The 15,770-nt window shown below is 51.0% G+C and overlaps 1 protein-coding gene across 1 annotated transcript; it reads right to left on the reverse strand.

Annotated features, from left to right (window-relative positions):
* Positions 1-11,009: 11,009 nt before the first annotated feature.
* LOC149335533 (mitochondrial-processing peptidase subunit beta-like) lies at positions 11,010-13,552 on the reverse strand. The gene is made up of 4 exons (XM_089553823.1): positions 13,395-13,552; positions 12,714-12,771; positions 12,115-12,190; positions 11,010-11,168 (listed from the first exon to the last, which is right to left on the reverse strand). The coding sequence occupies exons 1-4, from the start codon at positions 13,526-13,528 to the stop codon at positions 11,104-11,106; spliced, it is 333 nt and encodes a 110-aa protein (XP_089409949.1). The 5' UTR covers positions 13,529-13,552; the 3' UTR covers positions 11,010-11,103.
* Between the last annotated feature and the right edge of the window lie 2,218 nt (positions 13,553-15,770).

Genomic DNA, 15,770 nt, shown 5'->3' on the forward strand with positions numbered 1-15,770 from the left:
CTCAGAAACGTGCTCCGCTCGGCACCCCTTTACTGTGAACTCTTCCCATAATAAAAGATATGTTCGATTTCCACGACGTCTTCAGCAACAGAGCTAGCAGACGGCAGGCGAACCGCACCACCCAAGCAACCACAGATATCCGTCGGACGTACGAGCTAGATCCGAACGTCCTTTGCCGAGATCGGACGTCCATCGGACGTACGAACACAGTCCGATTTCGGATATCCGTATTCGTACATCCGCCGGACGTACGGACAGTGTCCACTTTTGTATATCCGCATGAGAGACGAGGTGTACGTCCAAAGGATGTAAGGCCGAGTATTTTCCCAGGCCATGAGAATGGACGTTTTTTATTTCACAGAACATTCGCGTCTTTCGTGTATGTATACTGTTTTATTTGCATCAGTTGGAGAGTTTGACGCGAAGATGTTTGTAAATTGGTGCGATTCCACTCCTACCTGCAGTGCAAGAGCCGCCAACGGGCTAAATTTATTTAAGAGGAGAAGGAGGTGTTGCAGAATTTTGCAAGAACGCAATGACTAGTTTTATATTTGTAAAACTTCTCTAAATTAGTGCAGTTGTGAGACAGCTAAACTTGCCATTGAAACCATTCGTAAGAATCAAAATCCCGTGCATTCTGCTATCACCATATCATCATAGATGTCAGTTCGCGGTCAGTCCAATCCAATCCATCAGTACGGCTCCGTAGCGCTGTTGTTGATTTGTCGCGTAGTGTTGTCGCGCAGAGCTTTATAGCTCTTTTATTATAATGTGTGGCTTTGTTCGGTCTGTGGACGAAAGTAGTATGTAACTTAAGCAATTCGAAAGATACGAGGAGCGCCTGAAGGTCTTCTGGAACACCGGAATCCCGTACTGCGTCGACCTTGGTTTAAAGAAGGCTTAGTGCACATGTGATTGCCTACGAAGGTATGTATCCAGTACATTTCTTGGAACTTGCTTCTAGGACAATGCAGCATGCTCATATAACATTCGTTCACAGGACAGTGGGAGCAGTAAGCGCGAGGAGATGGCTTCCATAAGTGTGTACTGTTCTCACACTTTCGGGAGCCTACATCACACAGCTGCGGGAGCCTTCAACTCGCGCGAGTATTTTCGCATCTTGGTAATTTTTAAGGCATTGCTAGTTTCACTGTGCCTGTATAAAGAGTGACAACGCGCGAAAGGCAGACCATGGGAAGCACGTGTAGTTCGCAGTGGTTCGCAACGGAAGCTTTGCGGCTTTCTGTGCACAGTCGCGTACAGTGCTGCGCAGGTTAGTGCCCTAAGGCCCATGAGAATACATAAAGAACAGATACATTGTCAAATGTGGTGTGGAAAAGTGAGCTGTTATTGCCTTATACTTATTGAGGTGTTTGTTAAAGTGCATTGTCTGTTATACTTGCAGCACTTCTATTAAATTGGTCCCAGTGTTCTTAACTTGGGCTGCTGCATTGTGCCATTTGTTTCACATGACTGATGTTTGCCGCGTTCTTTTTTATTTCAGAAATCCTGTGGGTGGGAAGATTACGGATGTGTGTCCCAAGCTTGTCACATTTAAGAAATTTTTCCGAATATAACCCATTGCTCTGCTGATGTATCATCAACCACAATAAAATATGCGTGCTATGCATCAAATTGTTTTTGGTTTTATTGCATTGCGCGGAGTGAATAAAGCACGCATGCACCATATATGCGAATATTCGAGAAAGATCCGCCAGTGGACGTACTCAACTTGACGTCCGTCGTCGGGCGAACCGTATACCTTTGGCCACCTTTCGGACGGCCGACGGACGTCTACCGGCTGTTTGCGGATGTTCAGCGGACGTACAGAACATCCGAAACAGACCTCTGTCGGCCGTCCGAAGGATATCGGTGGTTGCTTGGGCAGGTAGCAGCAGCATCAAACCGGCTGATGAAATTTGCTTGCAACGCAGTCATCACTTCTACCAGGAACTCGGTATTTGCCAACGATCGTCAGAAACGATGCATTTTTGATATTCATATATCCCAGGGTTTGCTATGAACGTGAACAAACAATACTATCGTGTTCTTCAGATGCCGGCGTTCGGCACGAAGACTGGTGCAGACCGCCCGGCTCCAAGGAGTGCGCCCTATGTCATCATGACGCTGCCGCTCTCCGCGCTCGCATTGGCTGCCGCTTCCCGTCGTTGTTGCCGCGAGCGGCCCGCTGTTGACATCTAGCAGGCCGGACGCAGGCGCGCCGCAAACCGAGCGAGTGGCGGTTAGCAGCAAACGCGGCTCGCTGGTGCGTCGACTGCTCTCACGCGGCTGTGCCCCGCTCATCGTACGTCACTGTATTTTGGTATGACGTCACTAAAACTTTATTTTTTTACACCCCTTGTGACGTCATGGTTGATGGCGCTAGCGATGGGTCTAGATCGTGAGAGTGAGCATTTAGGTAATCTTTGGAACCGAATTAAAATAGTTTTTAAACGTTTGTTGCGTCCAACACCTGGCTGTGAGCGCCCTTGCATACATAGGAATCCCATAGCAGGCTTTTTAAAGCTTCAAAATTTGGTGTCTCCACCCCTTTAAGAGAAACTTCGGAAAAAAAAAAGAGGGAAAAGAAAACCTTTGAAGCAGTGCTTTTTCTTCCCACCCAGGAATAATGCACCCATGCCCGGAAGTATCCGAAGGAATGTGAAAAATGTAAGCTTACATTGTGAAAGAAAAAAAATTAATATAATGTGGCGTTCGCGGGACCACAAAGTGAGCAGACCATATATATATATATATATATATATATATATATATATATATATATATATAGCCTTTTTAGCACCGCGTATCAAAAGCTCCACTTTCTCCTCCGTCATGCCAGGATCGACACGTCGAAAAAGGCGCATCATGTCTTCTACGTACGCGATCACTGCAGTCTCATTCGGGTGTTGGATGCATGATTGTAGAAGCAGCTGAGCTCTTTCTTTACATACGACGCTAGTAAACGTACCCAGTAGCTGCTTCTTGAAGGTCGCCCAGGTCGTTAGGGAAGATACGTGGTTTTCAAACCACATTCTGGCAGGACCGTCCAATGCAAAATAAACGTTTCGGAGCTTAGAGCTGCCGTCCCAGGCGTTCAGCGCTGCCACACGGTCGTACACGTCCAGCCAGTCTTCTACATCTTCGTGTGGTTCTCCACGAAAAGTCGGTGGCTCACGGGGCTGGCGAAGCACGACAGGCGTTGGCTATGCACCAGGTCCCATCGTGAGTGGCATAGCTGGATAGCAGGTCAGCACCTCCACCAGATATGTCACGTAGTGGTGACTGCAGTCCGGTGAACAGGAAAACAGCGAAAATCGCTTCTAAACAAAAGTCTTTATTTGGGCTGACTTGCGTCCGCAGAGAACTCGGCGGCGTGCTCGGCGGTCGTCGAACAGAATGCCCGCCTCTCTCGGCCATGCTCTTTTATGCGTAGCATATTGCAATCACTCAGTTCAGCCCTTGGGCGCGGCCGGGCAGCCACCAAACCACGTGACGTGACGTCACCAAACCACGTAAAAAACAAGAAAAAAAGGGGAAAAAAAAGACGGCTGAGCATGGTGGCGGTTGCCACCGCCCCGTTTCAAAGGGGCCGCTCCTATCCATCCATCCATCTATCCATCCATCTATACGTCACGGAGGAAAAGCTGCTGAGAAAATGGAGTGCCGCCAAGCAATACCTCGCGCAAAAAGACCGCGCAATATGCAACGCATTCTTGGCTTAACCAAGCTAAGCCTGGGCATCTTTTTTAAAGATGATAGCGGACTTTCGAGGTAAAGCTTGGAAAGTTACTAGAACACTCTGGAACAACGTAGAGTCGGCTCCGCTTGGATGCGATTAATCGAGATAAATCTAGGCGCGTCTTGCATCACAAACAAAGCGATAAAGCGGCGTGCCGGCAGCTTTGAAGAATGAACAAACACTACAAACATTCGCGGCAATATTTTTAAATTCGCGCTTCTGTGCCTCGGGGCGACCAGTATGAAAGAAACATTTCGTTGACTTTCTTGCTTTTGGCTAAATGTGGGAAGGCCCATACGACGAAATTCGGATACAACGAACACAATCCGTGCAACCATGCAATCCAGGTTAGTCTAGCAAGAGTGTTTGCGCCGACATCAGGGACAAGTCAAGAGTAAAGCACTAGCTCGGCATCTACACGTACACCTGCTCTTACGCACGTACAGTTTCCCGCTTGAGGGGGTGTGTGCGTAGTGTAGTGTTAATGATGCAGTGGTCGCTACCGAGGGTCTCCTCGTTGTTGAGCCAGTCTGCGTGTCGTATGTTGCGAGTGAAGGTTAAGTCCGGACACGTATCCCGTGTCACGGAATTTCCTAGCCGGGTTGGGTGGACAGGGTCCGTGTGGAGGGTGAGGCCCAACGTGGACGCAAGCTCCGCCAGCTTACGCCCGCGTGACTCCTCCTTGCGATACCCCCACTGCTGACTGGGAGCGTTAAAGTCGCCCACAATCAGCAGGGGATCGCGGCCCGCTACTCTTAGCGCGCGGCTAAAGAGGTCCGCAAAAGTCACTCGCTTTAGTTTGGGAGAGCAGTACACGTTGAGTATATGCAACGGTGGGTCCCTGCGGCGGACTGGTAGGAGGGTCACCATTACATAAGAGTACTCTAGTTGGAGGTCGAGATCCACTAGGTTGGCTGTGTAGTCTTTGTGAACGAGAAGACAAGACGCGGGATCCTGTTGGAACGTCGTGTAATTTGAAATTGTGGCGCCCAGGCCTGGCTCTTGGAGAACACAAGCCCATATCCCAGATTGGACGAAATTCAGGCAAAATTTTAACTCACTTGATAATACACCCATTTCCGCGCAAGGCTACACAGCATGGTCCCAACAGCTGCTGGCACACTTTTCCTCGCATGAAACACACATCCAGCTCTCAGAGGCGGTCACGGACGTGGATAACCACCTTCTACACCTCTGGGAAGCCCGTCGCAGCCTCGTCCGCCGTTGGCGAAGCCAGAAACACAATAGAAAGCTTAAACCTCGAATTGCCGAGCTTACCCAGAAAGCGGCAGAGTACGCGGCCCAACTCGCCGACTCCAACTGGGTAGATAGATGCAACACGGCCGCGCGACAAATGTCCAGCCGAAACACGTGGCGTCTCTTTCGAGCCCTAATAGACCCAACCCAAACACGAACCGAAACACAAAAACATTTGCAGCGAGCCCTGCACGCTTTTTCTGGCAACACGACTCAACTGGCACAGCAACTTCGGGACCAGTATCTGTGTACAGCCCAAGACCCCCGTGGATCTGCCTACTCTTATGCAGGCAGAGGGAACACGGAGCTGGATCAACCTTTCCAGCTCCATGATCTGCGGGCGGCTCTCGCCAAAATGAAACGGGCACTGCGCCAGGACGGGATAAGGTCCGTCAAGCTTTTGACGAACCTGCCCGACTTGGCATACCAGTCCCTCCTAGAATACGTCAATGCGATTTGGCGCGGGGACACCTCCCTGCCAATCGAATGGAAAACGGCTTTGGTCACGTTTATTCCTAAAGCTGGCAAACGAATTGACACAGATAACCTCCGCCCCATCTCTCTCACCTCATGTGTGGGCAAACTAATGGAGACGATGGTGCGGGATCGGTTATCTACATCAAGTCTTCGCGAGCACCATGTTCGGATTCCGCCCACACAGATCCGCACAGGATGTCCTCCTGCAACTCAATCGGGAAGTCCTGGACCCCCTCGAATGCCCCCATAATGACCGGGTAGTACTCGATCGCCTTGGATCTTAAAGGGGCATTTGACAATGTAACACATGAGATCATACTCACTAACCTAAGTCACACCGACTGTGGCCTCAACACATTCCAATACATAAGCCAATTTTTAATGGATCGTCAATCCTAGATTCGAATTCAAGATAGAGACCATGGTCCTTACCTACTCGGCACGCGGGGAACCCCTCAAGGCGCGGTACTTTCCCCGCTGCTCTTCAATCTGGCCATGATGCACCTGCCGGCCCAGCTGAGTGGTGTCGCCGGCGTGCAGCACGCCCTGCACGCCGATGACATCACTCTGTGGGCCGCGCAGGGCAGCACAGGAGACATTGAAACCAGCCTGCGAACAGCGGCGACGATAGTAGACCGCTACGCCCGCCGCTGCGGTCTTCAATGTTCCCCTCAAAAATCCCATCACTACTTCAAACAGCCGGCTTATGGCTCTTGGGGTGGTGAATACTTTCCGGGAGCTCCGGGAGGAGCACCTTACAAACCAGTACACGCGCTTGTCGCTAACGGAGTCGGGTCGCGGCCTTCTTGCTCAACTCCATATCCAACACACCCCTCCAATGGAAGACAGGTTTCGCATCCCGGAACTGTGGAGACGTGCCCTCCACGTGCGGCCTCTTCCAGCAAACATGTCACATGAAGACCATAATGGTCGGCGCCTGGCACGAGCGGAAGCGCTAGCCCGATATTATGGCAACAAAACAGGTGTATACTACGTGGACGCCTCCGGCCATCACCACGGGGGATGGTACACGGCCGCGGTAGTTCACAACAGCAACACAGTTAACGGCCTAACTTTCAGAGCCCGCAGTGCAACACAAGCAGAAGAGGTCGCGATTGCTCTCGCGGCCTCACATTCCAATTCAAAATACATAATCACCGACTCGCGAGGGGCCTGTCGGAACGTCGAACAAGGCTGCACTCCCTTCCTAGCACTTACCCTAGCCCATGTAAAGGCCTGAAGAAGGCGGATGAGTGGCTCCTTTTCCGCCTTCTCACCAATACATTGCTGTGCCCGGCAGCGCTAAAACATTTTGACCCCTCCTTTAGCGGCAGCTGCCCACACTGTAGTGCAGTGTCTTCTGACACCTATCACATGGTGTGGGCCTGCCCCTCCAACCCCGCTATTCCCCCCATCCCCAACCCAACCCGGGAGGACTGGGAGGCGACCCTGCTCGGCTGCCACGACTTATAGGCCCAACAAGCCTTAGTCGGGCGCGCCCGGGCGGCGGCAACCGCCACTGGGGTCCCATACTAGGGACCTCCACCTAGTGTTTGTAAGGATCGGTCCCTTATGGGCTGATCCAAACATACCTCCTGTTCATTCGTAATAAATGTTTTCACCACCACCCACAGTTTCCCGGAGAATTACCCGTCGCAGTGGCTCAGCGGTTACGGCTTTCGGCTAGCCTAAAGATGAGGGATAGAATCCCGACCATGGCAGCTGGGTTTCGATGGAGGCGAACTGGACGCTGCATGGTTGCAGTGCACTTGAACACTACGACACCTCCATCTCCTGTCTCACCCCTCCTTTACGGTGCAGTTCGGTATCCATTGAGGATAAGGCAGTTGCTGCACCTTTCCTTTCCTCATAACCAGTTTATTCCGAGATGAATCAATTTTCTTCAGGTGAGCACTGGTTTACTTTGTAAACCCCCCTCCCTGTTCTACGCTATTACCGCACGACGACGACGTGTGCTCGCACCTCGGATCTGCTCCTGCTTTTTTCACAGCTGCAACCACGAATTTCGAGCTGATATCATTGCAAGGAATATGCCATTCGATCAGCTCACCACCCGATTAAGTGGACATCAATTTCAGAACGGAAAGTGAAAATTTGGCAGCTTTACGGCCTTCAGTAGCGTGGCTTTTTGGGCTTGTTGGTACATACTTCAAAGACACTGTAGCGCAGCAAAAGACGAGGACACAAGAAACGAGAGACGAACACCACGAGCGCTATAGCGCTCGTGGTGTTCGTCTCTCGTTTCTTGTGTCCTCGTCTTTTGCTGCGCTACAGTGTCTTTGATTTACGGCCTTCTTAAATTTCCCGATTACCTCGTGGCGCCGCCGAGCTAGCCCTAACGGCCGCCGCATGAGTACGGGAGGAGCCGTGCTCTACTAAGCCTGACAGGGCACGCTGCGGCCGGAACACGGATTCAGCAAGAATGCAGTCGGCCGCGTGCCGGATCAATCAGTACCAAAATGGAAGCGTCACCGGAGGCTGCCAATTTACACCAGACGGAAGGAGAGGGCTGGGTGCATCTCGCGCAGACTCGTCAGTACTTTTCATCCCACATCCTCAGCAGAACGTCCAGAAAACTTCCAGTGACGTGTGGGGATGCACTCCCCCCCCCCCCCCTTTCCCGCAATGCACCTCAACTGTGGTTAGCTCCCCCGCAACCGGGGAGGGCGCTCGCGTCGCAGCGCCACGGATGGCGTTTTGCTGCGCGCGCGCGGGGAGCGACGGGGTCTCTTCTCCTTGGGATCGGGAAAGCATGTGGACGTTCACGCGCAAGGGTCCGCTCTTCGCCGGCGGGCGACCTCGTGTGGAAACATGTTCCCCTCAGCTCGTCCCGTCCGGTCTTGGAGCTTCGTGGGCGAACGTTCGCTCGTAGCCGTGCTGGTGAGTCGGACATCCTCGATTCCTCAGTGTATTTTGTTGCTAGCTGGCGTTATTGTTGTTATAGCAATAAATGCCTTGTGTGAGCCGCTGTGTCGTTCCTTTGTTCCCGCAGAGCAAGGCCCGCCGTGGTGGCCGTGCGCTCGGGACCACGGGGTGAGGTCCGCGCGGCTGGTCAGCCGCGGTTAATCGGGGGAGAACGTGTTTATCTCCTCATTTTAAACCCCATATCTGGCAGCCCAACGTGGGGCCTGCTCTTGGAACATTGGACGACTGTCTGTTCGGTTCGAGGAACGCTCTTTGTCTGGACTTGACAAGTGCTAGGCCTAGTGTTAATTTTGATCGCTAGGACCTGCGCTCTCTTGAGTGCGAGGTGTATTGCGCTGCAGCATGTTTGAACTTTTCAACATGCTCAGCATGTTTTTTCGTCAAGTTTTTCTTTTCTGGAGTATCATCAGCACGAGAACCACTTGATCCGCATCGAGGGAGCGCGAGGCCTAGCCTCCGCGGAGTTGCCGAGCCCGAAGCGAGTGAGTACGGAAGCCGCGTGGGTGGTCCGAGTTTTCTGTATATATTTTCTCACTGTCTCTTTTTCGACTCTGGGAGTCGCGGCTCGGGGAGTCGGGTGGCCTGAGGCCACGGGTGCCACTACGAGCTCGCTGGTATTGCAGCTCGGCACCGGGCGCTCTGACACCGTCCGATACGGTGGGCGCCGACCGCTCAGAAGCTGCTTCGTGCAGTGAGCGGGGTAGGACCATCCCACAAAGCTGATGTCTCCTCGCGGCTGCGCGCACGAAACCTGTTTCGGCAATGGCAGTGAGGCCTAAGGCTTTTCAGAGCTGCCTGCAGCATGTCAAAAGTTACACGACCACCGGACCGTGGTGTTGAGAGGGGGCGCACTTTGGTGCCCCACCCGTTTTTTTAACCTCGCATGAACTGAGCAGCCTCGTTCAACTCAAGAAAGGGCTTTGTTCACTCGAACTTTGCGTTGCACAGCCACCCGGCCCTTGCGGACGCCGTTTCCCCTCCCGTGACCCCCCCCCCCCCGTGGTTCGCTTTCCCGCAATGCACCTCAACTGTGGTTAGCTCCCCCGCAACCGGGAAGGCCGCTCGCGTCGCAGCGCCACGGATGCATGCACGGATGGTGTTCTGCTGCGCGCGCGCGGGGAGCGACGGGGTCTCTTCTCCTTGGGATCGGGAAAGCGTGTGGACGTTCACGCGCAAGGGTCCGCTCTTCGCCGGCGGGCGACCTCGTGTGGAAACATGTTCCCCTCAGCTCATCCCGTCCGGCCTCGGAGCTTCCCTATTGCCCTAGCGTGGGCGAACGTTCGCTCGTAGCCGTGCTGGGGAGTCGGACATCCTCGATTCCTCAGTGTATTTTGTTGCTAGCTGGCGTTATTGTTGTTATAGCAATAAATGCCTTGTGTCAGTCACTGTGTCGTTCCTTTGTTCCCGCAGAGCAAGGCCCGCCGTGCGCTCGGGACCACGGGGTGGGGTCCGCGCGGCTTTTAACTGGGTCAGCCGCGGTTAATGGGGGGAGAACGTGTTTATCTCCCCATTTTAAACCCCATATACGTCATCAGCAAATAAAAAAAAATTTCCTCCAAAGGTGCGGGGAATTGAACCAAGGACCTTAACGCCGCGTACACCAGCCCATCTTTCTAAATTTGAGCCGCTACCCCCAACATACATCTTGTGTTCCCACCCCAAGGCCCCCTTCCACATTCTCGTATCCTGCCCGGTGTCCCCTCCGCCGGCTGGGCACTCAGTGCCTCCGAACCTGGGAGACCTCACTGTGGTCTGCATACCCGGCCAGGTGGACGACCACCATTAGCCGGGCCACATACATCATGGACCAGCACCATTTGGACTGTGAGTGGGGTCGTGCGGAGACCTCGAATTCTTTGCGAAGCAAGCACACAGGCCATAGGCCACAAAACCGCATTGCTTGTTAGCGAATAAAGGTGAACCTGGTGCATGCGTTGCCTTAAGACTCTATGCTAATGAGTAGGTGTGTTATTGGAAGTAAAAAATATAAATTAAGGAAGCAATGCTTTAGCCTTCAAAGCATGTAGTAGCCTTGAGTGCCTTCCGTGAATTTTTCTTTTGTGAGCTGCAGAGCGAAGTTCCTATGCATAACAGGGGGAGAGGTTGCCTATTGCGGTTGTCATTGGTTTTGGTTGTAGATGTCTAGCAATGCACTAAACCCAATTTCGGAAGCGAATCTGTACTTATGGGCAGTGGTGGGTAGTGGTGCAGTATGTTGTAACTGGAATGCCGATGTGGTGTATTATGTTGTAACCGGAAACGACGAGGCTTAGGATGTCGTAACCGTAAATGATGAACTGGTGTAGTATGTCATAACTGGAAATGATCGAAAGACCACACTTTACGTTATGAGTCGGGAAAGAATCAAGATCAAACAAATGCTTTTGTATTCCTCCACGTAAGCAGACTTAAATGCCCGGAAAATTTCTTGTGACATGACGTTCTAATACAATTGCATTAAAAATGCTTCTTGGGTTTCTCATCTGCTGTCCCTCCACAAGAGCAAGAAGTATCCGTTGATATTTCACTGATCTACATTAAATACCGAACAGCAACAAAACAAACCAGGCTGTGGGGGCAATAAAAATATAGGTTGTGAAGCCTTGAGAGGCATCTTTATTGATGGTGAACGCCAAACGCTACTATACAAGACTCGGCAAGACAACTGCAGAGCAGGGCACCTAGAACCGGATACGGTACATGTTGCTCCTGAGCTGGTTGTAGTCAGTCAGGGCCTCAACGGGACCTGCAGGTGAGAACACAATTCGAGCGTTAATACAGGCACTGACAGCGATGCAATGGACCTGTTAACTGCTCAATGTCCTGCTGCGTTTCAGTGCTTAACCTGTTCCTTTTGTGCTCACAGTGAGTGAAGTTTCTGGATGTTTAAATGGGTGGGTGCAGAAGGCAAGAGATTTCAGACCATGAAAGGATACGATTTAATCTGCAGTGTATGTGAATGCCACTCAGTGAGCTATGATCACGTCACAGGTATAGAGAAGACCAACATTTGATACTGGCCAGCAAGAAGCTTTAGCATGCTTAGCCACATGAAAACTGACATTTATGTTGTGCTACTTGTGCAAAACGAGAATTCTGACCTCTCTGTCTGCCTGGAAGCAATTATGTGCAACCCAACAGAATGCTGCTTGCCGGTGCATTGCGGAGGTGCGAACAGATGAACATCTCATCACATCAGAGATTTTTTTTATTTTTATGGGGTTTTAACTTCCTGAAGCGACTCAGGCTGTGAGAGACGCCGTAGTGAAGGGCTCCGGAAATTTCGACCACCTGGGATGCTTTAACGTGCACTGACATCGCACAGTACACGGGCCACTAGAATTTCGCCTCCAAAGAAATTCTAGCCGCCGCAGCCGGGATCGAACCCGCGTCTTTTGGGTCAGCAGCCGAGCACCATAACCACTGAGCCACCACGGCGGCCTCATCAGAGATTTATGAAGCAGTTGTATGTGTCATCACATAGGAGCCTCATGTTGGGACTGACTGAAACTGCAGCTCATCGTAGACAATGGCTTTCTATTGCTTAGTTTTTCTGCACTCTGGCTTTCAGACTGCAGGGATCTGACAAGGCAAACACACAACACCTTCGTGTCTATACACCTACGCAATAAACCAAAGGGCCAGACGTCGTATTCTGTTGTTACAACAGTGCGCATGCTCTGGTCACTCACCAACACCAGCAACAGCTGGGCAGCGGTCGTAGAGGTATTTGCTGCAGACATCACGCACAGTCTTTGCCGACACCGCCTGCAGCACATGAAAACAAAAACATCCGCCTATGTACACAGAGGATGATGCGGCCACACACTTAGTCAAACACACACAAGTTGCCAAATGAAATTGTCGACAGGTGATGACGAGGTGTGAAACCAATGAGGTAAGGGTAGACAAGATGTGCGCTGTGGCACTCAGAAGGGTATAGTCTATGAGGATTCGCGATGTCTGCATGGCAGCCCGTCTATACTTCCTTTGACTCCCGTGAAAGCCTGCCCACCAAGCGAGGTGCAGGATAGCTCTGGATGCTTTTCACGAAGGCTGATGTTGAAACTGATTTCTCACCAGGAGCGATGGCAAAAGAGACCACCCTACTGCATCACCACTGCACAATGCTTGCTCAGCCAGTTACTAACATCACATGTAGTAGCAAAAAGGTCTAGGAGTCGACAGCAATCAGTCAACTGCCCTCTCATTACACGCGCAGCCTCCGGCATCCTTCCCCGACACAGTGGTGACAAAGAAACGCCAGCAACAGGTAATATCGAGCACTTACATCAATCCTTGCCTCGAGTTCGGGAAGAGGAATGCGGCGTCCGTAGCAGAGCATTTGCCTGCAACAAACAGAGTTTGTAAAAACTGACCCTTCTTCTGAAAAGCAAAGCAAATGGGCAAAATGAGAGATTAAAAAAAAGTTCAAGGCTGGTAAACAATGTCCCAAAGTAAACACAGAGCAATGGTATTCACAAAGAAACAAACTCTGCTCCCTGGCATGCCACAAGTGGCTCACAGGCACTAGTGCTGGAACCATACGGTGCCCAGAAAGGCTACTATCCCTGAGCACTTTTAGTCACACCTCTGGTGACACAAACTATCACAAGAAGCTTAACTCGCACCTTTTCTGTGAGCCTGGAAACCTTAGGTGCACCCTGGGGCTTGCTCGGCGATTACACGGCAAAAACGGACACTGCTTGTATTCCGACTATCAAATGTTGTATGCAAAGAAAAATTGAAAGAAATATTCATTCCAAGTGTAACCAAAGGGGTGGGAAGAGTTGGAAGGCTTCGCACGACAGTTACAGTGCCTTCCATCTACTCACAACCTCCTGAGAATGCTAAGTGTGAGCTAGCCTATGCGCCCAAGTGCTTGACACACCCTCTTTTTGTTATCTAAAAGCTACAAGCTTTTAGATAACACTGGAAACACTGGAACACAAACACTGGAAAGGGTGCGTACCGGCCAATGTCTTCGCAGATGGGCGTCGTCCCGTCCAGCTGCAGCAGCATGTTGGTCTTGAGCAGGTTCTTCGCCCGCGTGACCTCACCCTCCGTGGCACTCAGGCAAATTCGCATCCTGGAGACAGAACGCATTGCACATAGTTAACCCTCACCCACACACAGACCATAAGAGCATTGGACAATGACCTCTAGCGTCAAGCTAGTACGTGCAAATAAAAATGGCCACGTCATCAAGGATTTGATCTGTTAGGAAATGAACAAAGAGCAATTTAAGCTGGTTTTTAAAATTTCTCAGAACAATACAACTGTACACGCACGTCCCAGTGCATTTATAAAAGCGACAGTAAATACCAGAATCACTCAATTTCCTGCTCATTTAGCAAAGCAAGCACTCAGACATTTTTAGCTCTTCCTCACAATGCATGCCTTTCTGCGCGACGCTACCTTGTGTTACCACCCGCAATTTGAGAGATATACGAGAAAGTTTGCATGACTTTCCCACAGCAGCACTACGATCTGGTACTAAGAACAGCAAGAAAGGTTGCCCTGATGCAGGCCTTTAGTAAATAAAGCAGCCTTGATGACTTCATGCTGGCTACAATGAAGCTCAAACTACACGGTCAAGACACGAAAACTGACCAAAACTGGGTCTATTCCAAGAGCTTACAAACACCTCAGCACACACACACAATGGCCTTGCTCCTTTCATTCCAAACAAGGTGCCACAGCCCAGGCCAGTCAATGATGTGTCTTCCGGGCGGTTGCGAAACTCCTTAGCTATTGCAGTACCCCAACACTGCAGTGTTGGGGTACTGCAATTACTGTTGGGGTACTACTCACCGAAGATGGAAGTTGGCGAAGAGTGATGTGAATGCACAGCGCGAGTGAGTGTTGCAGTTTAACACCAAGCGCGATCATCGGCGGGTATAGCACAGTGCTCTCGTGCAGTTGCTGGCGAAGCTGTTCAGTTCGCGCCTCCGCGGGTTCGAAACCCGGTCACGCCGTAAATTTTTTGTTATTTCTGCATCGGCTGTTCTTACGCTAGGTTTGGCCAAGGTCGCCTTCAGGGTCAAGGTTAACACAAAGTCGGTGTTCACTTTTATTTCGCCAGAGAAGCTCGAAACTGTCCTTGACTTCTGGTAGGCGCGCTGGTTGAAGGAACATGGCGAAGCAACACTAAAATGTTGCAGAAACCACTACGCCGGTTTTCTATGAAGCGTGAGAGCTTTCTTAATGACCTCATGACACAGCTCACTGTGAATACGGTATAATTCGTGTGTCTATTGGCGCCGTTCGTGAACACACGTGAGGGCCGACATAAACAACAGTATTCCGCACGCGCTGCATTTAACCGCGGACTCGTTTTGCATAAAGTGCCGCACAAAAGCAAGCGTCTACCACGCAGTAGTGATTGTTCTGGCACACGCCGGCGCCTAGCCTCATGCCTCTTTTCGAGCCCTTCCCCGTGTTATCGCTGGTTTCGCTGGCGAGCCATTATTGCGGGTCTTCCCGCTTCTGCTCTAAGCGCCCTACTTACTCAGCCTTCGCTGCGCATGAGTGCTGGCAACTCTATGAACCTGCTGGGGCCGCTGTTATTCGCATCGACCTGCTTCGCTAAGTTTCGGCGGCACTTGGCGCCTGTGCGTCGATTTTTAAGGCGAAAGACTTTAATAGCTCAGTCTCCCGTCCGTTCGGCGTTACATCCTGCGCCTGGGGTGACTCAGCGACGAGCACGGCTGCCAAAAGGTGACGTCATCAAACGGTGCGAGAGAGTTACTGCGTAATTTCCTTTCCTCAAATACAATTTTCCTTTCTTTGTTACAGCCCCTCTTTCTCTTTCTCCTTTCACTGGTACTCCCTCCCTCACTCTACGGTGTGGTTTAGGTGTCCACTGAGACGACAGGGAATTACTCTTACTTTCCTCAAAACCGTTGCATTCAAACGGCAAGTCATCGTGCCGAACGAGTGTTGGTGTTCTGTGGAATCTCTGGCAGCGCTGCAGCACGCTGTCTCCGTTCCACTCCTAAATGCGAAGCTTAAGCGTCATTAATTAGCACTTAATTCATAAGCGTCATTAATTAACACTTAATTAGTATTTTGTTATTATTCCGTAATTTGTCATTAGTTAGTAATTAGTCATTAAATATGTGTGATGTCATCCAGTGGTGACGTCATCAGTGCCACAGAGACACTAAAAGTGATGCTGAAAACAAACGCTTTCGCCTCTACACACTGTATACTGTCAACGAGCTCCCTGAATTTTGTTGCGAAAGCAACACTCCGATAGCGAAAGCGAGACGCCAGGTGGTGGTGGTGGTGGAAAACATTTATTTATAGATAAACTTCGGGAGGTGAGGTATGAGCTGACCCAGAG

The sequence above is a fragment of the Amblyomma mixtum genome, chromosome 7 (genome assembly GCF_055824585.1).
Source record: "Amblyomma mixtum isolate Tamu chromosome 7, ASM5582458v1, whole genome shotgun sequence".
NCBI classification, from domain to species: Eukaryota; Metazoa; Arthropoda; class Arachnida; order Ixodida; family Ixodidae; genus Amblyomma; species Amblyomma mixtum.

Excerpts from the sequence above, each read along its gene's own strand:
- LOC149335533 (XM_089553823.1), bottom strand. The coding sequence starts at position 13,528 with ATGCGTTCTGTCTCCAGGATGCGAATTTGCCTGAGTGCCACGGAGGGT. Across the intron at positions 12,772-13,394 it reads ATCTGCGAAGACATTGGCCG|GCAAATGCTCTGCTACGGAC; the intron begins GTACGCACCCTT and ends TGTTTGTTGCAG. Across the intron at positions 12,191-12,713 it reads AACTCGAGGCAAGGATTGAT|GCGGTGTCGGCAAAGACTGT; the intron begins GTAAGTGCTCGA and ends CATGTGCTGCAG.